The sequence below is a fragment of the Myodes glareolus genome, chromosome 2 (genome assembly GCF_982192425.1).
Source record: "Myodes glareolus chromosome 2, mMyoGla1.1, whole genome shotgun sequence".
In the NCBI taxonomy this organism is placed as follows: Eukaryota; Metazoa; Chordata; class Mammalia; order Rodentia; family Cricetidae; genus Myodes; species Myodes glareolus.
Window position 1 is genome coordinate 86,750,628 of NC_142027.1, and position 24,361 is coordinate 86,774,988.

Below are 24,361 nucleotides of genomic sequence, written 5' to 3' on the forward strand. Positions count from 1 at the left end.
TGAAATTCACCCTGATGCGGGCAAGCTTTTTTCCTCGTGGTTCCTTACAAGTGCATGGGTCTCCGAGAAATGTGGTCCTCAACATGCTTGTAAGCCTGGCACTGTGGACCTTCCCAGACATGTTTCCTCTGCCTGTGAAGCACATTCAGTCATGCTAACAGATGACGTGTGAAGGGCATTCAACATTTACTACTCCCGTGTAGGTGGATGCTAGGCTAACAGGGAAAAGGGTAGCAAGGATCTAGAAACCTCTATTGGTTATGGAAGATAAAGAAAGTGAGTCCCCAAACCCTCTTCACTCAGCACTGACAATTTATTTCATTTCAACTAAACATGCACAAGAAAGTGTCTCCTTCTCTGACACCTTGCTGTACAAACACATAGGAACGAGGCATGGGGTCATTACAATTACCACTTCTTGCTCACTAGTTAGACAAATGGAAATAATGCCCTCACTTTATTCTTAATGCTGTTTCTAAGCCGATGCATAGAATCCGATAAACTAGACATAAAATGGGGTGCTGTGTGAAACTTCCATACACATATAAATAGCAGCGCGTTTAAATCAGGTTAAACATAGCTCAAACACTTATCTTTCGTGTGTGTGTTATTGAGACAAGAACATTGAGTTTCGTTTCACAAAGCTTTCTGAGTTATAGAACATATAATTGCTATTTATAGTTATCCTACTGTGTAATAGCGCACCAGGCCTTCTTACTAATGCTTTACAAGAATGAATGACAGAGGAAACACAAACCACAGTATTACTCAGCTGAAACAAGGCTCATTTGCATAAAGCATTTTGCCACATACTTTTAAGAAATTTCTAGCTCATTGCATTTCCGAATTTTTAAAGTATTTGCCAGACTTTAGAAAACACTGAAATTTGAGTGCTCTGAATCGCTCTTTGGTATTAACTTGGGTATATTAAGTGACTGGTCCTGGAAAACCAACTAATAATGTTGGGACACTGCGGCCATGTGTAGATATGCCCTTGAATAAGGGTTTCAAATTTAAGCACTAATGATTATTCTGCACATATATAATTATTATATATAAAATAATTCCACAATGTTAGGCATATTTATAATTGAAGATCATGGATAAAAACTACCATTCAAGGATGTAACGTAAAATAAGTGTAACAGAACATCCCGAGTCATGTCACCAATGAAAGTTCCTATCTACAAATGTATCAAAGCTCATAAAACATGTTTACACGAAAACACTGTAAATTTTTAGTAATGACAGCTGGCTTCATTTGGGTATCAATCTAGCTTTTCCCCCTCCAACCCAGTGTAACTCAGTGTTCTGTTATTTTCAGTGTGTCAAAGTCTCATTGGTGACTCCGAATATGCCTCACTTAGCCACTGAGCACCAAGCCTCACCGAGGTACTTGGTCAGTACCCTCCAACCGAAGAACAAAAGCTGCTTACATGTGTGCATATTGTCACATATTTTATCTAAAATAAAAAAAGAACTACATGGCAAAGAGTCAAATCTTCCATGTTGATCTAGCTTGTGTATTATCAAATTAAACTTAAAAAATAATAAGGTGACTTTAGCAGAATAATTCAAAGAGTCAACAAACATTTAAGGCAGTGTTTCTGAGTCTTGAAGTGATTTTTCTTCAAAAGTCATAAGGCATCTTTCCTGGACTCGCTGAGCATCTTCCACAGAAGGGAAAAAGACCCCACACAGAGGGACTGAAAAGGGAGGTGACGCTTACTGTGTTCACCTGAGCCCCTACCTCCCCAGTCATATTTCATTAGTGCCATTCAACCCTAGACTCATAGTATGGTGTCTTATCCCTAATAACTGAGTTTTTCTAATGTAATTACTGTTACAATTTAGTAAGACTAACGTTGAAATTTTGGATTTGCTGTTATCGAAACAAAAATTTAAATATATATATAAAAGGCTATGCTATTTCATAAAAATGTATTTCTAAACTTTTATCCTGAGTGACTAGTTTTTACTATTTCATTTGTTTGCACGCTAGTACAAGCATCAACTCTTGAAACAGACGGACCCACTGAGTGGGGATTGATGCCTAACTCAAACCAGAAAAATAACAGAAAAATCTCTGTAGGTCTCCTATGGTCTCAACGAAATGTTCGTAAATCCAAAATATTTTGCAACTTCTATTTTTATTCTTAGAAAATGACTCTCAAATGAAAACTCAGACTTCTGTGGAAATAGCTGCTTTGCATGAATCCCAGGATTCACCAGTAACTTTCCATTGCCCTCCTACTGTGTCCTAAACCGGGGATCAAGACCCACAGATGAAGTCACAACTGCAGGAACCTCTTAGAGAACCCGAGTCCTCACAGAATTGTCCCTCACTTGCATTCTGTCAAGCTTGCTTGGAAGCTTGCCGGCTTTGGTTTAGCCGCTACCGTCCCTGACACCTTCCAGGTAGGGTTAAAAGCAACAAGGCGAATAGATGGGCATAATGCTAACTCCTGGGTAACTTCTCCCTGCTGCACTTGTCCATTCTGTTCCTGTATTTCTGGTTACCACAGGTATCATCTCTCTATAGACTAAACAAACAGGGAACGAAAACAAACAGGGAACGAAAACAAACAGGGCTCAGTTGCAGACAGGATGCAAGGAAGTGCTGTGTAGCTGCCAGAGGGTCGGGATGCATTCATTGTGTGGCAGTTACTGGCTATCCGCTGGGTGGTTGCAGTTAGCTGACAGAAGACAGACAAACCTGGGCATGTGGACTGACACACGGACGATGGGCATGTGAGCAAGAGTGCACATACCACAGAGGGAGAAACAAGCTGGAACGAGGCAGTCCAGAAGAGTCACAAGAGGAGGTCACATAAGAGCTGAGCCTTAGGGCTTGATGAAAACCAACTTCTTAGGAGACAGACAATGGGTGGAAGCAAAATTCAGACAGATGGAAAAGCATGAGCCACGCCCGAAATAGCAAACAGTAGCCGTATATGTGTTGGGCAGACCTTGGACTCCAGCTAATGAAGAGAAAATGAAGAATGGGAAGACTGGGGTAACTGACACAGTGGGAGAGGCCTGGGCAGTGCTACTCAGCTGGGAAAAGGCACGTGCAAGCTGTAGCCACGGCACATAACATTCCCAGTAGGTTGGTTCTGTCCCACATTCCCGTACACTTGAGCAAAGAGCGATCCTTCCTGTGAGCCAAGGCTAGGGTGTCTTCCACGAGAAGCTGTTGTCTACCCACTTAAATACAGGGATAGCCTCTGCCCCAAATTCAGTGCACGTCGGGGGACTTCTGGTTGTGGCCGTTAAAGAATCTAGTTAAAGAATCTTTGAACACTACTCAAGAAGTTAACCGTCCCTACCTGTCTTTGGAGCGATTGTGGTGACAGGGGTGCCAGAGCCACTCGACTGTAGGCTGAGGGATTCCATACACGGTACAAGTGAGGACCTGTCTGCTGCCCAGCGCGTAGAGAGCCGGGCTCGGGTAGGACGACACGGACTTCTCATAGATCTGAGGTTTCACTGGAGACGGGGAGGAGAAAGAAGCAGAGAGACGTCAAGGGCAGAGCCAAGGATTTCCTCCTGAGTCCCACATGAGAGACCAGTCCTGTTGGTTTTGATGTCAGGGAAACACCACCACATAAATGCTCATAGTGTGCATAAAAACGCCTTTTGATCGCACAGTATGAGCACGTGATGGTGATAAGGAAAAGCCGCCTTGCCTGCAGGAGGAAAGAAAACAAGAAGTAATAGCTGAGTGTGGTGGCGTATAGCTCTAATTTCAGCACTCAGGAGGCAGAGGCAGGCAGATCTCTGTAAGAGGCCAGCCTGGTTTACAGAGTGAGTTCCAGCACAGCCAGGGCTACACGGAGAAACCCTGTCTCAAAAAACCAACCAACCAACCAACCAACCAACCAACCAACCAACCAACCAACGGAACCAGAAGAGATGAAGTAGTTATGATGGAGGCAGAAGTCTGTTTTCTCCTTTGTTTTTCTGTGGTACTGGGGCTGGAACCCAGGGCTTTGTACTTACTAGGCAAGTACTCTACTATTGAGCTTCATCCCAACCATTAGAAATGGTTTAAGAACAAAAAAAATTTGCCAGGCAGTGGTAGCCCACACCTTTAATCCCAGCACTCGGGAGGCAAAGGCAGGCGGATCTCTGTGAGTTCGAGGCCAGCCTGGTCTACAAGAGCTAGTTCCAGGAAAGGCACCAAAGCTACAGAGAAACCCTGTCTTGAAAAAAAAAAACCAAAAAAAAAAAAAGGATAAAAAAAATTTATGTGGGGCTAGAGAGTAAAGAGCACTGGCTACTCTTGCGGAAGGCCCCGGATCGGTTCCAAGCAAGGTGGCTCACATCCATCTGCAACTCCAGTCCTAGGGGATTTGACATCCTTTTCTGACCTCCGATACCAGGTATGCACGTGCTACACACACTTGTCTCCACCAATGCAGGCACAACACTCATTTTATAAAATAAAATAAACTCAGAACCAAATATTTTTAAAGTTCGTTTCCTTTGACGGTTTATACTGACTTTCGAGCTCACAAATTGTCAATAATCATCATAAAACCCAAAGGCAACACAAAATTAAACCTACCATTTACAATCAGGGTGGCAGTGAGGTTTTTAAAGAGGTTTGACTGCTTTATGCCCAGCAGGATTGTATAGTCCCCTGCGTCCTCAGTCGTCACATCTTTGATAACTAGCGAATAACCGTGCACCGAATAGCGAGCCGACTTCTCCGTGGCGGGCGAGCCATCTTTCAACCTGTGGTTAACGGCATGGTGGGTGAGTCACTTCGTTGACTTTATGGTGTCACTTTGATGGCATCTGCCATTTCGGATTGTAACTTCATGTGGATTAAGTTTGAGTCTTTGTATACCAGCCTTTTTTTTTTTTTTTTAACTTTAGACACTTAACGGTTCAGTAAAGTCAGCTGAGAGATTTAGACTGGGTAGCACTTCATCTTTACCCACAAAGAGAAAGGAATAAACAATGAAGAAAAGAAAGTACCGGCGTTACGTACCCACAAGGGTGCTGGTAGCCACTGAGACCTACGGACCAACTCAGAGGCTCAGGTCTGAGTCTGTCAAGCTGTCTGTCAAGTGTTTCCTTTAAGGCTCCCTGAGAAGTACAAGCACTCTTACACGTCAGATGAACTAGATCTGATAAAAGTTAAAAATAGCCACAACTATTGTGGGCTCATGTGGAGTTCTTATTAATTACATAAATGGCCACACCAATTGTCCCTTTCACAGAGAAACTGAAGTGAAATCAAGATAATCCCCCCTCGAGGAACAACAATCAAAGACACCAGGCAACGGGAATTTAAAAATGTTTTTAGTGCAGAATCAATGCCTTCATGTCACTTGCTTGTTTGAGAGTCAGGTGGCCTGACTCTACCCTAACTGCAAGCTGACATGTGTGTGACAGACAGATAGACCAGTCTGGCTACAGTGTCCCTCAAGACTTCTAGAAGTTCTCCAGACCCTTTGGAATTCAGATAGTCAATGACTTAATTTTATATTTTGTTTTTTTTAAGATTTAAGATTTTAAGATTTAGAAAGATTTGCTTGAATGCATGCATGTGCACAATATGTGTGCAGTACCCACAGAAGTCAGAAAAGGCCATTGGACCCCTTGAAACTGAGGAACAGGTTGTTGTGAGCTTCCATGGGGGTGCTGGGAAATGAACCCAGGTCCTCTGCAAGAGCAGCCAGTGCTCTTAGCCACTGAGCCATCTCTCCAGCCCTTGACTTTAAATGTACAGTTCTTTCAAAGGCCCTTTCATTTGTAGGGCGTGTACTGTGTTGTAAAAAGAGGTAGAAATGGTTCTTAGTCAGGCCTGCAGACCTGGGAACAAACTCTCTGGGTCTCAGTTCCAAATTGAGTTTACACTGGCTATGCTGTATTTTGTAATTACAAATAGCATTTTAGTATTGTTTCAGCTGCATCTTAGTAATACATTTTAAAAGTAGATATTAGTTTCATTTGTTCCTTGCTATTTAGTTACTGAATAGATCAGCATGGATAGACTGTGTTTAGCCATGAGAGAATGAGTATGCTTCCTGACCACTAGGTTACTATGAACAGTTCTGTTTAATTCAATAATTTCTTTCTCTTCTTAAACCATATTTTGCATGACTAGCAAGAAAATTATAATGTTCTACTGACTTTTTAGATATTTTAAAGTAAAAATATCCATTTATTTCCCATTACAATGTTGCAAAGATATAGCATACAGTCTTGATTTGTTATTTAATTTCCTATTAAATATTTGAGATAGCTGCAAACAAACACTGAGGGGCTAAGGGCCAGAAAAACTCTGGTGAGGACTTTCCAAAACGGCAGGGTTTCTGTATGGTATGTATTGTTCTTCTAATCAACTGTGAGTGGACCTTTTGTTTAAAACATAGGGATTTAAGCCAAAGATAATGATATTATAAAGTAATTTAGCAAAAGGACTGCAGATTCAAAACAGATCGCATTGTTTTCCATAGGTACTGTACTGGTCTGACTCTTTGAAGGAAAAAGTTGTGTAAGGGATTTCTGAATACTTCAAACCAAAGAAAAACCTTCATTAATTCAAGTAGGTTCGCTTGTCCATACCTACCGATGAGTGAGTACTACTGCTATTAGTGTCAGTTGAAATTTTAGAACACGGCTGAGACTTTCAACCCAGCTGCACATAGAGGGATTATTTTTGGCACCCTCATTACAAGGGCCCACTCTTCAGGGTTAATAGAGCATGCTACACACTATTGCCCAACACATCTCATTCAAAGACTGTTGACATCATAGGGAGGTTTGGAGATGCAGGAATTTAGCATGGGTGAGGGACTGACAAACTAAATGGAACACTCAAACCCCTCAACTCTTGCTTCACCCCTGGACCCTGCTTCCGGGCCCATCCAGCCCTCCCCAGAGCCACCACCCAGAAATCAAGGCAGTGTCTAGCTCGCCAGAGTTGCTCCAAGCACTGCCTCTTCGTGTCTCTTTCAGGACTGCGAGCCACTGAAGTTCCTAAGTTCCTACTTATAAAAAGTGTCTTGACTGGTAGGGAAATGATGGCCATTCGACTCCTACCATACAACTTCTGGAGAGGGGAAGGCCTTCACTTTCATGGACAGCCGATAGGACCGCTTTCCCGCTACGGTCTCCTGCACCTGCTGCTTCCGATGCTTCACGCTGATGAATCCCTTTCCTTTGAAAGAAGACATAATGACGCATCAGGAAGGAATGCATTTATGTAAACACAAGCTCCCTCCTTCCGTAAGTGGAGAGGCGGTGAATCATGATGGAGCCTATCCAAGAGCCCAAGTGTCAATCAATGTGTGATGCCCTCAGGTCAACTGTCAGCAAGTCCTAGAGATGTAAAGCGGTGCCTAGGCAACTTAAGTATCACTATAACTCTGTCACAACAACAAGGAACAGTATTTCTCAAATCTACCTAGCTGATAGAACGAAGACGGAGAAAGTCGCTCTGAGCTGAAATGTAGCGGAGACAGCTAAGGAGGATAGGAAGTGCCTCTGATAGCATGGGAGCTCTTCTCAGAGGACCATTCACTATTCGCCTTTGCAACGGTGGACACAAGGCTTTCTCTTGTCCTTACAGAATTTACATTTATAAGTAAGCAACCATTTGGGCATCCCATGATCATTAAATGAGAAGTAGATGATCATGAATTCCAACTGACTTATCGTAGCTTTTGTCAGGGAGATTGGCTCCAGATAAAGTAAAATTGATCGTTGGGTTCTGTTTTGTTTACACTTAACAATAAATGAGAAACTCAAGACCGCCCTACAACTTACGCTACTAACCGAAGCAAGCATCTAAAATCAACTGTCCAAACAAAAAGTAGTATTATTAAAAGCTTTCACTAATCTTTGAGAATTTCATACAATGCATATTGATTATACTCACCCCCCTCTTCCCCTCATGTTAATTCCTTGACAATCTAACCCATCTCCTTCCCACTCCCAACTTAATATCCTCTTTTATTTAATGACCCATCCATTCCAGCTTGTGCTGGCTGTAGACTTCTGGGTGTGGGGCCACCCGCTGGGGTGCAATTGACCAATGAGGGGCCACACCCTTAAAGAACACTGACTCTCTCTCCCCCAGAAGTCATCAGCTGTCCATAGCTCCTTAGTTAGGGGTAGGGGCTTGTGAGTCCCTTCCCTATTCGTGTGGGATTGTGGACTGGCTTGGCCTTGTGTAAACCCTGTGCAGGCGACCACAGAGTGTTGTGGTCCTGTCACGTCTGGAAGACATTGATTTGCTCTGGTCCTCCTCTACCTCAGACGCTGACAACCTTTCCAGCCCGTCTTCCCAAAAGTATCCAATTTAAAGAGTATGCAGTGTGCTTATTTTGCCTTGGAGGGCGCAAGAGAAAGCAGGCTTCATTCCCGGTTGCGTAACTCTTAGCCAAAAGCATAGTGGCTTCCCCCCTCCCCTAATGCTTAGAGTGCTCAGAAAGGGTAGTGGAAGTCTGACTTCTGCTGCTTACCGTACACGTGCACGGAGCTGTTGAAAGATCTAAACGATGACCCACTCTTCACACGGCAAGTGTAGAGTCCCTTGTCTTGGCTCTGCACGTTGCTGATCTTAAGAACACTGTGGAACACATTGTTGTGGGGATTGCTTTGGTCAATCCGTTGCCTTATGGAAGCTCTCTTAGTTGCCTAGAAGGAGAATGCATAGTGGGTGTAGAAGTCACCACTGTGTGTCTTAGCATTCCTCGGATCAGTATGTAGGTTGGGGGCACATCAGCTCCGCCACAAGCAAAACATTAGGAGACTACGCCTCTGTCTAGACATGCGTCAGACACGAAGCCGGCCGGCTTTTACTGAGCCCTTCTTCTCTTTAAAGGGGCTTCGTGTAGAGATTGTGTCAGTTGCTTTGTGTAACCACCTGCTGAGGTTGGAAGGGTTTTGCTTTGTTACCACAGAATACCAGGAACTCGGGGCTCTTGGGTATGCATTTAGCGATTTCTCCTCATCACAGGCTCTCCTCTGAACAGGAGCCTGTCCCCTCAGATTCCTGTAAATAAACAAAGTTCCCTTTCCCACCGATGGGAACGAAACTTCGAGTCCTGGCTTCACTGTTCCCGGTTTATCATTTCACATCTTGAGCTGTGCTCATCAGCTTCTGCTAAGTGATGGGAGGTGCACACCCAGAGGTGACTTCGGCCATCATCTGCAGGGTCTTATCTCGGGGAAAGACCACATTCAGCTGTCTGGTTGACTACAGTGGCCCGCTCACTGCTCGGAGAAGATGCAATGCCATCTCCTTCAATTGTTCCTCTTATAACACATAGCACGTCATTTCCCCCTCTTAAGTCCTTCCCTGGGGAGGGTCGTGGGAAAAAGACTTGGAAGCTGTCCAGACAGAGCTGAGGGTCTTGAACCTAGTTCCCTCGACCATGCTTAGTCAACTTTCACCCACCTGCCTTTTAATTCCCCGTTGGCACTGACATATGTTTAGGCCATTTGCCTGCTTCTCAGCAAGAACAAAAGACACAGCTGTCAATCACTGCTGTGAAAAGTCAGAAGCAGTCCCCAGTGTAACAGACTCGGGAGTCTTTCGGCCACTGCGTCTAGAGGCGTGACTTCCCCCTCTGAAGAGTTTTCTTCCCAAGTGTGTTGTTGGCATGGCTTATCCCTTGGGAGATACCTAATCCAGGCCTCTAGAAGTGCCTTGTCCAGCTCTGGAGCCACTAGCTGCATATGGCTATTTAATACAGTTAATCAAGATGGAGAATTCCTCGCTGCAGCTGGTCACACTTTACGTGTTCTTCCACCACAGTGGCAAATGGATACTTGATCATACAAGAGAGGCAGAGAATATTTCTATCAGGGAAAATCCTATTGGACAAGCTCTGTTTTAGGAAGTCATTGTACCCAGTAGACACAGTACTAACACTCTCTTTGAATTTTTGTTATTTCTTTTCTGTGTGTGGTAGGGGTGTTTGGTCTGCATGTATGGCTATACACCATGTGTGTGCCTGGGAGACTGAGGAAGCCAGAGAGGGTTTCGGATCCTCTGGGTCTGGAGCTACTGGTGGTTGTGAGCTGCCCTGTGGGTGTGGAGAATTAAACCTGGGTCCTCTGTAAGCGCAGTCAGTGTTCATAACCTCTGAGCCATCTCTCCAGCCTCCAGGACCAACATCTTGACAGCAATAGGACCTGGATACAAGTCTCTTCCCTCTTGACATTGACTGAAAATTTTTTTCTATCAGAAGATGTTGCTTCATATTCTAGCAGTTTAATTTAAAAGGAACAACAGTATTTTCTAGAAAATTGTCAATCTCTGATCAGCTCCTATATGGAATATATTCTATCTTTTGTGGCAAAGTTTTTCTACTTCCACGGGGCGGGGGAAGCTGGTGAAAACAAGCTGGAGCTGAAGCATTCGTCTTTTGTTCATTATTTAATCCTAAGTTAATTTTGATTGGCAGCCTGCACATAGCAAACGCCCGTCCTTGGGGTCTGCTACAGGAATCGCACCGGCACATGAGAAATGAGAGCAGGCCTGCTGCCAGCATGTCCTCCCCAGCTTATCACTGTCTTCCCATCTGTGCATTTCAGTAAATAACGGGGGCTCGTAAGGATGCTGCACCTGAACGAGGAAACCGACTCTGTCTTCACTCTTCTCGTTTTTTGTTTCTGAAGGACAGACCTGCCCCTTTGATGGTTAATGAGTACAGTATTGGATGGCTGGCTTGAGGTATCTTTACCCAACACACAGCAATCAGGTGCCTGACTGTCTGCCAGAACCTTCCATGAATGCGCTGACAAAGACAATCTCCTGAAATGTTGTTATGACAAAAGATAGGCCCTGCCTGGCATTTAGTGATAAACTCCCCTCTCATCCAGAAATCCTAACGCGACGTTCCCGAGGACGAACTGGTCCCTCTTGCTTTCCAGACTCACCAGTGGAAACAGCAGCCTTTACCCTTCCAAACAAGCCCCAGACATCAAAGCCAGGATCAGCACTATCACACCCAGGGACCGCCAGGCGAGGGAGGCACCCGGTCGAACCTGCCGCTTTCCTGTCCACCCACACCGCCCTGGGAGAAGCATTTTCTCATTTTTCCCACTTCAAAAACCCAGTGGGGTTTCGCTCGCTCAAAGCAGACTCAAATGGCGCCCGAGGAAGGATTAGAAAAGCGGCCACTCACTCTACCAGGGTAATTCCAGCTCATTTGCACCCTCGTGTTCAGCTCGGTGGTTGCGGTACAGTTGAGGACAAGAATCTGGCCACGGAGCAGTCTCACCGGGCTTGGAGGGCTTATGCGGACATCTAGGATTGTATTGGCTGCAAGCAGAAGAGAAAAAATAAAGTTAAAAATCAAGATTTCAGAGGCCAGGTGGAGCTCAAAGGACTGTGCCCGGTGTCCACACTCTTGGGGACGGCACTTACTTTGCCGATGGGTCAAATAGTTTGTCTGGTAGAGGTGCCCGTTGACTGTGGCTTCGCAGTTCAGGAGTCCTATTTCTCTGTATGTCGCATTTGCTATGATAAAGCCTTTCCTACTGTCCCACGTGATTCTTTCTCCATCAGGGATCAGAATATCAGCTGGAAACTGCAGAGAAAGAAGCACGCTTGACCAGAGTCCTGGTAGCCATGTGTCAAAACACTATGAGAAACCATGGCTTTCGGTTACAGCAAGAACTACAGCACTGAGTCATTCCAGGAGGCTGCAGGGACTCAAGCTGTGGAAGATTTACACCGGGGCCCAGCGTGCTCAGAAGTCCCCTCCACTCTAACCTAGGTATTTTCTTGAGCCTTGCGTAGGACTCCCCTACTGATGTCAGCCCGAATACCTCCTGGCAACAGGACACAGGCGAGATGGGGATTCAAACCTGTCCCTGAAGGACACCAGAAATCTGTCAATCACAGTCAAAATTTTTCTGACTTCCCAACTACAGCCACTGCCCAAAGCCTGCCTAGACTGGCTAGGTGCTGTCTTGAGTCGGGTTGGGGGCTGGTTGGTCCTGACCCTCTAAACTTCTCTTTGGGAAAGCTTTCTGTTGTTGTTGTTGTTGTTGTTGTTACTGTTTTGTGTTCTTGCTTTTTGAGACAGGGTTTCTCTGTATAACAGCCCTGGCTGTCCTGGAACTAACTCTTGTAGACCACGCTGGCCTCGAACTCACAGAGATCCACCTGCCACTGCCTCCCGAGTGCTGGGATTAAAGGCACCCGCCACTACTGCTTGGCTTGGGAAAGCTTCTAAGCAGCCTTTAGTACCAGCAGCCTTGCGACTATTCGGTTGAACCTGACATTTTTGTTCTCTCTTCACTGGGCTTGATTGTAAATGTCTTCCTTATGTGTAAATCTACACCCATTGGAAGCCAAGCTGTGACGGGAGCAGCGCGGAAGTTTTACCTTTTTCAGGGTGACTGTGATGTTGGGTGACGTCACTCGGCAGGGGATGATGAGTTCTTGTCCTTCACTCATGTTCACAAGTTTAGGGATGTCACTGTGCATCTCTATGAAAGGACTCTCTGCATCTGAGTGGGGGGAGAAACACCAGTGAGGAACTGACAAGGTCCCTGGGACTCGGCTGCAGCCACGCCAGTCCCTCACCCACGCAGTTTGTCTGTTGTCTCGGAATCTGACCTTCCGTGTGAGTCTGTCTCCCAGAGAAGCCCAGTTCTTCAGTGGGATCACCCTGACACCTGCCACAGGGACCACCAAGTGCAAAAGCTTCAAAAGTGCAATGAGGGAGGAAGGGGGAGAGGCTACAGAAACTTCAGCTATGCTAAGTACCCCCGGAAGTCCCCTCCAGGGCCTTTGTGACCCCTGGAAAAACACAGGTGCTTGGGAGAGCTGGAAGAGACAGAAATAAGCAAACCGGAGGGGATTATCATTTGAATGGCAGAGGCACCACTTGAAGACTTTCTAGACCTTGCCGGGTGGACTAGGAATGAATGAGGAAGTGAGCTGGGAAATGCATGCATTTCGTCAGTGGTTAGTTCTTAGGTTTCTTCAACAGCAAGGTTTCTCTGCTAAGAACAAAGGCTGCTGAGCGGTCCGGAGGGGACTTCCCATAACCATCCTTTGAAAGTGTTGCATTGTTTCTCAGAGGCCAGGAGGATTGTTCTAACTACCTGTTCGAGTTCCCTGTAAATGCTCCAAGGAACCAGAATGAACATCAGATATTTCTAGAAACATTCTCACTGTCCACCCTGCTCTTGTCATCAGGAACCCATTGATACCCCCAAACAATGATTCATTCAGGAGTGTTTGTGTTCTTATCTCCCCAACTTGGTTCCAGCCTTTAGGGACCGGGAGTCCTACGTAAAAGAACCAAGGAAGACCCAGACCTGCTGGCTGGTCCTCCCTCAGAAATGGATGCTGACACAGGGTGAATATTAGAGAAATAAGAGGCAACGGCTGTCAAACATCCCCAGTGGCTGCTGTGAGGGAGACTGGAGAGGTTCTGAGCCCTTTGCACTTCGGAATGGGGCCTACGTGGAGAGAGAGCTGAATGGATGTAATTACTCAAGCTAAGGAGAGAGCTCCCTTAGCCTATAATACCTAGTCTTAAAACAGCCCGGTAAGAACAAAAGCTGACGTGACATCTGTAAGTCAAAGAATGCTGGGAAACCAGAATGAGGAAGTAGTAGAAGAGGACCTGGTTCCCAACAGGTCCCGCAGAGGGCTGGCCCTGGAAACACCTTGATGTCAGACTTGCAGGGCAGAGAAAACAGAAAACAAACTGGCACCAGGCTTTGTGGTCCACACCTATAATGGCAGCAGGTTAGTCAAGGAAGCAGGACAAATGGCCAGCCTCAGCTACTTAGCTGGTACCTTGTTAAAAAAAAAAAAATAGAGAGAGAAGGAGGAATTGGGGAAAGCGAGTACGAAGTTGGGAGGTGGTGGAGAGAAATTAGTTATCTTTAGATGTTAGTTTTATGAGTTATTTTCTCCTCTCTCTCCCTCTCCTTTTTCTTTTCTTTTTCTTTCTTTTTTTCGAGACAAGGTCTTACAATGTAGCTCCGGCTGCCCTGAAACTCACTCTGTAAACCAGTCTGGCCTTGAACTCACACATAACCTCTTGCCTCTGCCTCTATTGCTTACCTGGCTTATTTTCTCTGTTGGGTTTTCTAGAATGGCCACATATCATTTAATAATAACCATTAAAGTTAAGACTGAAATAAGAAAGCACTATCCATTTGCACCTGAGGAAGGAATATATTTGTTGTTAATTGGCTTTCGTTTTGACTGTTGATTAGGAATTCTCAGTGAGCGCAGAACGCGAGCAAAGAAAAAAGAAAGAATGACGTGGAGACAAGGAGTTTATTTCAGAATCAAATCCTCTACTAGATGAGGTTGTTGAGAAAGACACCCAACAGGATCCAGGGACTGCATCATGCTGCCTGCCTCCTGCAAGTCTCTCTCTCTCTATCCATAACACACACACACACACACACACACACATATTTGTGTACATGTATGTATAAACATACATTCGTACATACATATGCATGTATATTGTACATCCCAAAGGTATATAGAAACACCAGGAAACAGCTTAATTCATTTAACTGAACTGTAAATCCTCCTTACTGACTTACTGTCTTCTCAGGCAGCCCTTTCCAACAAAGGACACAGACATCAAAAGTTCCTAGAGGAAATAATAGACACGGGTGTCATCGATTCTCAGCTAATGAACTGGCAATTTAATGAAATCATCTTTGCCTCTGAGTTCCTTTGTCCCTTTGCCTCTGTGGATCCCCCCCCCCAAAGCACTTAAATTTCACCCAGCTCTTGCTTCCCAGAGGCCCACTTCAGCGTCAGCAGTAGGTCTACCACAACTCTAAGGGCTAGGACTTCAAGAATTCTGTGTCTGTTCAAGCACATCTTTAAAATACGTTGTTTCATCTAAACACAACTAAAAACGATTGTTTGCATGTCGGTCAATAGCAGCATTATAAATCCACCAAGTTTGCAAATGACCCCATGCCTGTACACACACACATGCACGTATGCATGCACGCAGGCGCGGCGCGCGCTCACACCACTCTACTCTCTGGGTTTATTAGAGTACATTTCCTTTGCAGCTTGCTTCAAGGAAGGGCTGAGAAGGAACTTGCCTGACAAACTACAAACATTTTGTTTTGTAGGACCGTAGCTGTGGGAGAGGTCATGGTTCCATTAATATCACCAGTAAAACCATTTACTACTCCCATAGGACGCATCTGTCTTTGTCACAAAATTACAAACGACTACTGCACCCCTGCAAAATGGGTTCCTGACATCAAAGTGGCTGCTTGTTTCAAGAGTGAGGAAGAGGCCAGTGCTCAGGTCACTCATGCAAAGTCACTGGGCACATCTAGGTGAAAATCACACCGCCTTTACCCCATGAACCTTTAGTGCTCAAAGCAGCACAGAAGCCTGGCAGGGCTGGGACCTCCCACCCAGGGGGAGGATCTGGGCTGTCACTCTCCAGTATAAGTAGGCGGGGAGAGTTCACACAGACGCTTGCTAAGAGCGACACTGTCTGTTTTTAATAGTTGTTTTTTCTTTTGAGACCTGTAATCATGATGACACATGAAGACACACAGTGCAGAGAATGCCATTCTGACTCCAGTTCTAACTGGCACGACTGCAAATGAATGATACCCCCTACCCAACACACACATTTTAAAAGCCCTTTTTTCCTTTGACTTGAGAGCTGGTTCAGAAGCATCCCGTTTCCTAGTGCGCATACATTTTAAAGATGCATGCGGACCTTTTCCTGATTATCTCTCCTTTCATTTTTATTTTCTGCCAAGTCCGGGTCATGGGGACTCTGGGGGATTAAAAAAGAAGGTGTGTTCTTCATTCATTGAAGAACTGGAGAGAATAAACACTAGGCAATCCCATGAAGACGTCTGTACCGGGCACGGGTGCTCCACATTATACAGGCTTTCACGCTGTGGATTATATCTAACACTCTGAGTGGTTTGCTGAAAACTTATTTTTGAATATAACCAAGACAAAGAAAAGAGGCAAATTCTTCACAGACTTACACTGTCTGCCAAGTGTTTGTTAGTTCAGGCAGTTTTTTCAGCTGTCACATGACCTGAGTGGCTGTGACATCAGACAAAACAGACCTTTAAAAAGATTTACCTTTGTGTGTGTGCGCGCGCGCACGTGTGTGCGTGCATGCGGGTGTGTGCGTATGGAGGCCACCTGTGGGCAGGTGGCTGCAGAGGCTAGAAGAGGGGGTTGGATCCCCTGGAGCTGAAGTTACAGGTAGTGTGAGCCACTACGTGGGTGCTGGGAACCAAGCACAGATCCTTTGGAACAAGTACTTTTAAGTCCTAGGCCATCTCTCCAGCCCCAAATAGGCTTTACAGCAATAAAGGTTGCCGGAGATGAAGAGCAGTTGACAATAGTAAGAGGACCAGTCTATCAGGAAGGCACAACAGTGATGAACTTGTGTGCATCTAACAGCATGACACCTAAACACGAGAAGCAACACTGATAGACTAGGAGGGAGGAATGTAGTAAAACAGTAACGTAGACATTTAAGTCCCTTACTCTACCCCTTCTCCCCAGACAGGGTTTCTCTGTGCAATGGCTCTTGCTGTTCTGGAGCTCACTCTGTAGATCAGGCTGGCCTTGAACTCAGAAATCTGCCCGCCTCTGCCTCCTGAGTGCTGGGATTAAAGGTATGCACCAACGCTGCCCACTTAGTCTTCTACTTTTTAAAAAATTAATTGATTAATTAATTAATTTCGTGTGTGTGTGTGTGTGTGTGTGTGTGTGTGTGTGTGCATTGAGTTCATATGCACTGGAGGAGGCCCAAAGAGGGCAAGAGATTCAACCAGTTATCACAAAACAAAACAACAACAACAAAAAATATCTGCTCACAAGGAAATGCCAAGGCTCAAATGGCAAACAAACTCTACCAAAATTGAAAGAATACCAACTCTTCTTAAGCTTTTCCACAAAAAAATAGAACAAAACAACTTTTCAAATCATTCTATGTGGTCAATGTTATGAAGCCCAGATTGAAAACTTTACAAGAAAACTATCAAATGAGCAGGTATGTACAATCAGAACAAACCTCAGCCATGTAATCACATGTTAAAGCCAGCTTGTAAGCATAAGCAGTGAAAGAAAAACACCGACAAAGAGCATTTCAGCAAATTAAGAACTTTCAGTCTTCAAAGAAGACGATTCAGAGAGTGAAAACAGAAAACCCTTCCAAAGAAATGGGTGAAGATGTTTGTATCTGCTAAGGCACTTGTATCTAGAAAGTAGAAAATACACTCATATTTAATCCTGAGTACACTTTAACCATTATATAACATACATCTTTATAATATATACAAATCCACATAAGAGTATATGGAACACTTACAATAATGCATAAAATAATAATAAACGTAGGACCTTTTACAACTCAATAATAAAGACAAATAACTTCACTTAAGAGTACAAAAGGGTGGAGCTGGAGAGATGGCTTACAGTTTAGAGCACTGACTGCTCTTGCAAAGGACCCAAGTTTGGTTCTCAGCACCCACATCAGGTGGCTCACATCCCAGGTGACTCCACCCCAGGGAAATCTGGGAAACCCTCCTCTGGCCTCAGCCGGCACCCCATACAGGTGGGATATACTCACATGGACACTTGTATATACATAAATTAAAAGCAATAATAAAAATCATTTTTTTTTCCTGAAGCAGGGTGGTGTGGAAAGTCCTTCTGTATGTGTGCTACTTTTATTGGTAAATAAAGAAACTGCTTTTGGCCAGTGACTTAACAGAATATAACCAGGCTAGAAGATAGATAGATAGATAGATAGATAGATAGATAGATAGATAGATAGATAGATAGATAGAGAGAAAGAGAGAGAGAGAGTAGGTGGAGTCAGTGAGAAGCCATGTAGCCCATGCAGGAGACAAACGCCCAAGTCCAGATGGAACTTTACCCAATAAGCCACAGCCATGTGGCAATACACAGATAAATGGAGATGGGTTAGTTTAGGATGTAAGAGCTTGCCAATAAGAAGCTAGAGCTAATAGGCCAAGCAGTGATTTAAATAATATAGTTTCTGTGTGATTATTTCGTGTCATGGCGGTTGGGAAACAAACTAGCAATCTCCACCAACAACAGGGTCTTGCTGTAGCTTTGGAGCCTGTCCTGGAACTAGCTCTTGTAGACCAGGCCGGCCTCGAACTCACAGAGATCCGCCTGCCTCTGCCTCCTGAGTGCTGGGATTAAGGGCGTGCGCCATTTAAAACTCATACAAAAGGATTTGAATTGATAGTTCTCTCAAGATGAGATATAAAGGATTCAATAATACTTGAAAAGTTGTCCAAGGTCACAGACAACTACATATGGAAATGTAAAATGGTCCAACTACATTAAAAACAAACTAGCAAAAGCCCCCAAAACGCAATGGTTATTTCCACAAAAGTTTAAACCGCTCAGAAATTCTACCTATCAGTGCACACTCAAGACAATGGGCTCTTGTATCCACACAAAAGCTTGTATAAAGTATTTATTGAAGTATTATTAAAAATAGCCATATGCCAGGGGTGGTACTGCATGTCTTTAGTCCTAGCACTGGAGAGGCAAGGTGAGGTTGGATCTCTGTGAGTTCAAGGCCAGCCTGATCTATATATTTAGTTCTAGGATAGTCAGGGCTATGTAGAGAGACCTTGTCTCAAAAAAACTTAAGAGAGAGAGAGAGAGAGAAAGAGAAAGAGAGAGAAAGAGAGAGAGAGAGAGAGAGAGAGAGAGAAACAACAAAAAGTCAGAAAGCTGAAACAACCCAAATGTCTATCAGCTAATAAGGAGATCATTGAAGTAGTAGTAGTGGTCTATCTGGAGTAATCTATCCATACCATGCAGCACAATTCAGTTAGCGATGGAGAGAAATAAGGATGTCGCAATATGGACGGACCTCAAACCCACACTACGCTAAAGAAGCCAGACACAGTTGAATTCTTGGAAAATATCCAGAAGAGGTAGATCTACAGCGCAGAAAGTAGGTCAATGCCTGCTTAGGACCGAAGAGGCATGGGTTGAGGTGTTGGGTGGGGGGCACAGGGTCCAGCTTCCCTTCTGAGTGGGTGGAACACAGTATACACTCATCAGTACGCTGGGGCCCACCGAAGTCTCTGACGTAAATAGGTGGATCACACAGACTGTAGACTATATTCCCCCACGACTTATCTGGAAAGAAAGCTGGGGCCCTGTTTTCCGAGCTGGAATGACTCCTGCTCACCCTCCGGGTCCTCACAGTCTTTCTCTTCAACCCCAATCACATCCTTTCTAGGCCGCACACAAATAACGGAATTTGCCTCTGTGCCAAAGTCATCGCAGACAAAAGTGTCCTCGGTTCCCCCTGGTGGTCCTGAGTCAGTGTGAGAGCAATGAAAGCCTTTCTGTCTTCACTTAGATGGACGAAGCCTGCCACTGGGTGCACCTGGTGTGTATCATACAGGGTGTGCACACTGGTAGCTCCTGGTATGGTATCCTGGTTACCCAGAGGGTCAGCATCCAGATTTCAGGAGAATAAGAAAACGTCACTGAGGCTGGTCCAGTGCCTTAGTTCATTTTCTTGTTGCTACAACAAGATAACAGTAGGTTAAGGAAGGGAGGATTCCATGTGGCTGTATTTCAGGAAATTCAGTTCATCACAGCGGTGGGCAAAGAGACTGGGGTGTGTCAGTCTGGGGTTGAGGGTGCTTATAACCACAGCTTCTCATGTGGTGTCGGCTAAGGAGCAGAGGCTGGGCCCAAAGCAAAGCTGGGCCATAATCTTCTAGGTCTCTCTCCAGTGCCTATACCCACCAGCACCTTGATCTAAAAGGTTCCATAGTCTCTCAACCCAGTGCCACCTACAAAGGACCAAGTACCCAAGCCCAGGAGCCTGTGGGGACCTTTCTCATTCAAATGCTACCACTCAGCAGTAGGCTCACCAGTCAAAAGGACAGATCCCTTTCACAAAACACTCTGCCAACACAGGGAACACAGAGATGGGCCATTGCATCCCCCATCCAAGATGCCATGGTAAACAACCACAAAAGCAAAACCCCTAAAATCAACAATTCATTATTTGTGTGCTACAAGGTAAAAGGCACAGTTCCCGAGAAGGCCCTTCCTTTCTACCCACCCATCTGCAGTGAGTGGTTCCTTCCTAGAGTTTCTCTTACAGCAGAGGACTGAACAGCAGCAGTGGAGAAGGGAGACTATGGCTCCCTTGCCCTCCGATTGCTCTTTCCTTAACAGAGAATCAGGGTCACCTTCTCCATCCACTGCCCAGCAGCGATAAATACATGGGCCTGAGACACACGAGCAAAGATGTCTCTGAGGAAGCACCTGCTGAAGTGGTCTGAAAAGTGCGGCTGCATTCAACTTGGCGCACAAACACAGCTCAACACTCATGGTCCTTAACGGTTGGCGACACGGCATGGCATGCATGCACCTTATACAGCAGGGATGGTCCTTCCCATTTCAACACTCACGGTCCTTAGTGGTTGGCGATACGGCATGGCATGCATGCACCTCAGACAGCAGAAATGATCCTTCCCATTCCTGGGGCTAAGTTTGAAATTTTGCCTGGAAGGGAGAAATGAGTTTCCTAGCTTTTAAAATGTGTAGCTACAAATGAAGTCGATTTGTTGAGGGTCTCAATGAGCATGGGATGCTAGGTACGGGGCAGGTCTTCTGTCTCCCAAGTATTCATACAGAGTCGGTTGGTCCATCCCAATATCCTAAGTTACCAGACAACCTGAACCGCATCTCAGAGAGAAGGCAGGCAGGGGTGGGAATGGAGGGAGGAAAGGGAAATGAAGGAGAAAGAAGCTGTAACTTCTCTACTCCAAGATTGGAGGCTTTTATTTCTTGATCTTACTAATCTTGCTTGCCTTGAACCCATGAGACTATGAGACTTCCCAGGACTATTACAGACACCTCTGTGTGGTCTCTCATTATAGATGAGGGACTCGAGACCCACGGGGAAGGAAGGACCTTCCACAAGCACAGGGATAGCAGAGCCAAAATGAAATTCAAGTTTCCTGTCTCTCCCAAACCAAAATCTGGCCCTGATACACTTGTATCACCCAAGGAAAAGCCATTATGAGCCAGAAACAATGTTAACATGGAACCGTCTGATAGACCCAGCAGTATGTTAACAGGTTGAAGGTCATGGTTAGAACCAAGCTCGTGTCATTGAATCCCTTCTTAGCATCGCTGGGGCCCTGGCAAAGAAGGCAGGTGAGTAGAGGAACCAACCTTTAGACAGTGGGCGTTGTGACTGTGTCTGAAGGGGGTACCTCCAGCTCACGGCTGGTGCCAAGTGACAATACAGGCAGTTTGCTTGTTTTTCAAGACAGGGTATCTCTGCGTAACAGTCCTGACTGTCCTGGAGCTCACACTATAGACCAGGCTGACCTCGAACTCATAGAGTGCTGGGATTTAAGGCATGCACCAGTCAGACACAACCTTAATCCCAGCACTCGGAAGGCAGAAGCAGGTGGATCTCTGTGAGATCTCTGTGAGTCTGGCAAACAGAGCGAGTTCCAGGACAGGTTCCAAAGCTACAGAGAAACATTGTCTTGAAAACAAAACAAAACAAAAAGCTGTGCTATACCACGACACAGCCCAACTTTTAAAGTAAATAGGAAATCAGATTTTTAACTCCTCCAATTATTTAGTATTAGCAGCAAAAAGTGCCGCATCTGCACATCTGGCCTGACCCTGGTCTGCAGGCTTCCAGATGGTAGCTCTTAAGTCTAGAGAAAGTTGGGATGGAAGATGAAACAGTCATAGGCTTCATTGGGAACCAGACCTGGACCTGAAGCTTAATTTGATATCTATTCTCAGAAATGAAAATCAATATATAAAAGGTATTTAGAAAGCATGGGTAATTGACTAGCATGCCCAAAATAGAACCTGTGATGGAATTTATCTTGTTGAGTTACAATGGAATGGGTCCAAGAAGACAGGCACGCGTGATAGGAGTCTTTACAGGAGAATCTCAGCACTAGAAAGGCGCTGGGTGCCACAGAAGAAGCCAGCCGCACCCAGTGAGCACCCACCCTGTCCCAAAAGCCTGTACGCGTGGGCTCTCCAACTGTAAACAGTTCATGCCATCTGGAGAGGAGTCGCTCTCAGAAAGGGCTTCCTTCCGTCCCTATGCAACCTGCCTGTCCTGACTTCCCTCCTGTTCAGGGATTCCGCCATCAGGACTCTAAACACAGTTCTGTTAAAGTCTCATCTTTTCTCATACAAGCAAGGGATGGCCATGCCCGGGCCATCATATTCCCTATTTTCTGCCCAAGCTCCACCTTTTTATTTTTATTTGATGTGTGCAGGTATTTTGTCTGTCTGTGTGTCACATGCATACAGTATTGAAGGAGACCAGAAGAGGGTATCGGATTCCCCTGGACTGGAGTTACAGATGGTTGTGAGCTGCCATGTGGGTGCTGGAAATAAGACCCAGATCCTCTGCAAGAGCAGCCAGTGCTCTTAACTGCGGGGCCATCTCTCCAGCCCCTACACTCTTCTTAAAAACTACTCTTCGCAAGTGGATACCCGCTTGTTCTAGAAGCATTTGCTGAAAAGACATGCAGGCAAACACTCGTGCACACGAAATAAAAATACATATAAAAACAAAACGACAAAATTAACTTAAAGAGTAGATCACAGTCTTAAGCACAAAGTGAGGATCTTCTGCTAATGATCAAAAGAATGAAACGTGGGCCACTGATGCTAACAAAACATCTCACCAATGAATAGGTATGCTTCACAACATACCACTGAGAAGATGTGCACCAAAACCGTGAGACACCACTATACATCCATGAGAACAGCTAAAGGCCAGAACGTTGACAACACTGGACCCTGACGAGGCTGTAGAGCAGTGGTTCTTAACCTATGTGTCACTACCCCATCAGATAGCCTGCTTATCAGATATTTACACTGTGATTCATAGCAGTAGCAAAACGTACAATTATAAAGTAGCAATAAATGATTTTACGGCTAGTGGTCACCACAGCGTGAGGAACTATACTAAAGGGTCATGGCATCAGGAAGGCTGAGAAGCACTGCCCTTGAGTAATACGAGCTCTCTTCATTGCTGGCGGGAATGGAAGATGGGGTGGCTGTGACGGACACTCTCAAAGGTAGCCTGGCAACTTCTTACAAGACAGTCCTGCGGTTCCCATTGGTTTCCATGCAATCCAGCAATTGCACTCTTGCTGTTCACCCGAGGAGCTGGCAGCTATGTCTGTGGCTGTTTACAGCATCCTTAGTCATGCTTGCCAAGACTGAAGAGCAACCAAGACCTTCTTCAGCAGGTAAAAGGGTAAATAAACTGGTACCTCCAGACAGCAGAACACTATTGAGTGCTAAAGAAATGAAGGTCTGGGGATTTAGCTCAGTGGGTAAAGTATTTCCCTGGTATGCATGAAGCCCAGGGTTAGACCCCAAATTTACATAAACCATGTGTGTTGACGCATGCCTGTAATCCCAGGTCAGCCTCACATAGCAAAACTGAAGCCTTTCTGGGACACGAGACAGAAGGAGGGGAAGAAAAACAATATCAAGGTTATAAGAAAACGTGGATGAATCTTTTCAATTTTGTTTCATGTTTGTTTTGGGATAGGGTTTCTCTATGCCGCCTTGGCTGACTTGGAAATCAAACTCATAGAAATCTGTCTACTCTGCCTCCCCAGTGCTGGGATGAAACGGGTGTGCCACCATGCAACAAGGAAAAAAAAATCTAATGTGTGTTACAAAAAGAAAGAAGCTTATCCATATAAAAACACTGTATAATACATGTACATAAATTCTGGAGAGGGAAAACTATACCTACAGGGCGGGCCGGAGCAGGAGTTTCCTGGGACGGGGAAGGGGAGGCTAAGTGGCGCACAGGGGAGTTTTAGGGAGGCAAAATCATCCGGTGTGACACTGTGACGATGGGGATATGCCATTATGTATTAATTTAATTCAAGATTCCATGACATCAAGATGACCCCTAAGCCAGGCATGGTGGCACAGGCTTTTATTTACAGCGTTCAGGAGACAGAGTCAGGAGAACTTGCCGCAAGATCAAGGCAAGTCAGGCCTACAGAGCTTTGGAACAGCATAGGCTACACTGTAAAGTCCAGTCCCTCTAATAAAACTGCTTTGCCTCCACACTTTGTTGATTACGATGGTAAATGTCCGCTTATCAGCTGAAACACTCTGACAGGGGTGTGAAGGGGGGGCATCCACTACCACTCTGACAGGGGTGTGAAGGGTGGGGGGCTCATCAATGTGGTCTCGAGAACCCACGTGCCAGATCTTTCAGATGTGTAATCCAGCAAGTACCAGGAATTGTACTCTTTGTTTGAGTGGCAGCCTGAACAATCGACGGACCTATGGATGCGA

The 24,361-nt window shown here is 45.2% G+C and overlaps 1 protein-coding gene across 1 annotated transcript in view; it reads right to left on the reverse strand.

The window, feature by feature from the left end:
• The window catches only part of Flt1 (fms related receptor tyrosine kinase 1), a 157,655-nt gene that overhangs the window by 104,813 nt on the left and 28,481 nt on the right, over positions 1 to 24,361 (reverse strand). The window contains exons 4-10 of the mRNA XM_087902626.1: positions 12,365 to 12,489; positions 11,399 to 11,561; positions 11,157 to 11,293; positions 8,484 to 8,658; positions 7,060 to 7,177; positions 4,571 to 4,740; positions 3,330 to 3,489 (exon numbers count right to left, since the gene is read on the reverse strand). Of these exons, the coding sequence (XP_087758752.1) occupies positions 3,330 to 3,489; positions 4,571 to 4,740; positions 7,060 to 7,177; positions 8,484 to 8,658; positions 11,157 to 11,293; positions 11,399 to 11,561; positions 12,365 to 12,489 (1,048 nt within the window). The remainder of the gene's footprint in view (positions 1 to 3,329; positions 3,490 to 4,570; positions 4,741 to 7,059; positions 7,178 to 8,483; positions 8,659 to 11,156; positions 11,294 to 11,398; positions 11,562 to 12,364; positions 12,490 to 24,361) is intronic.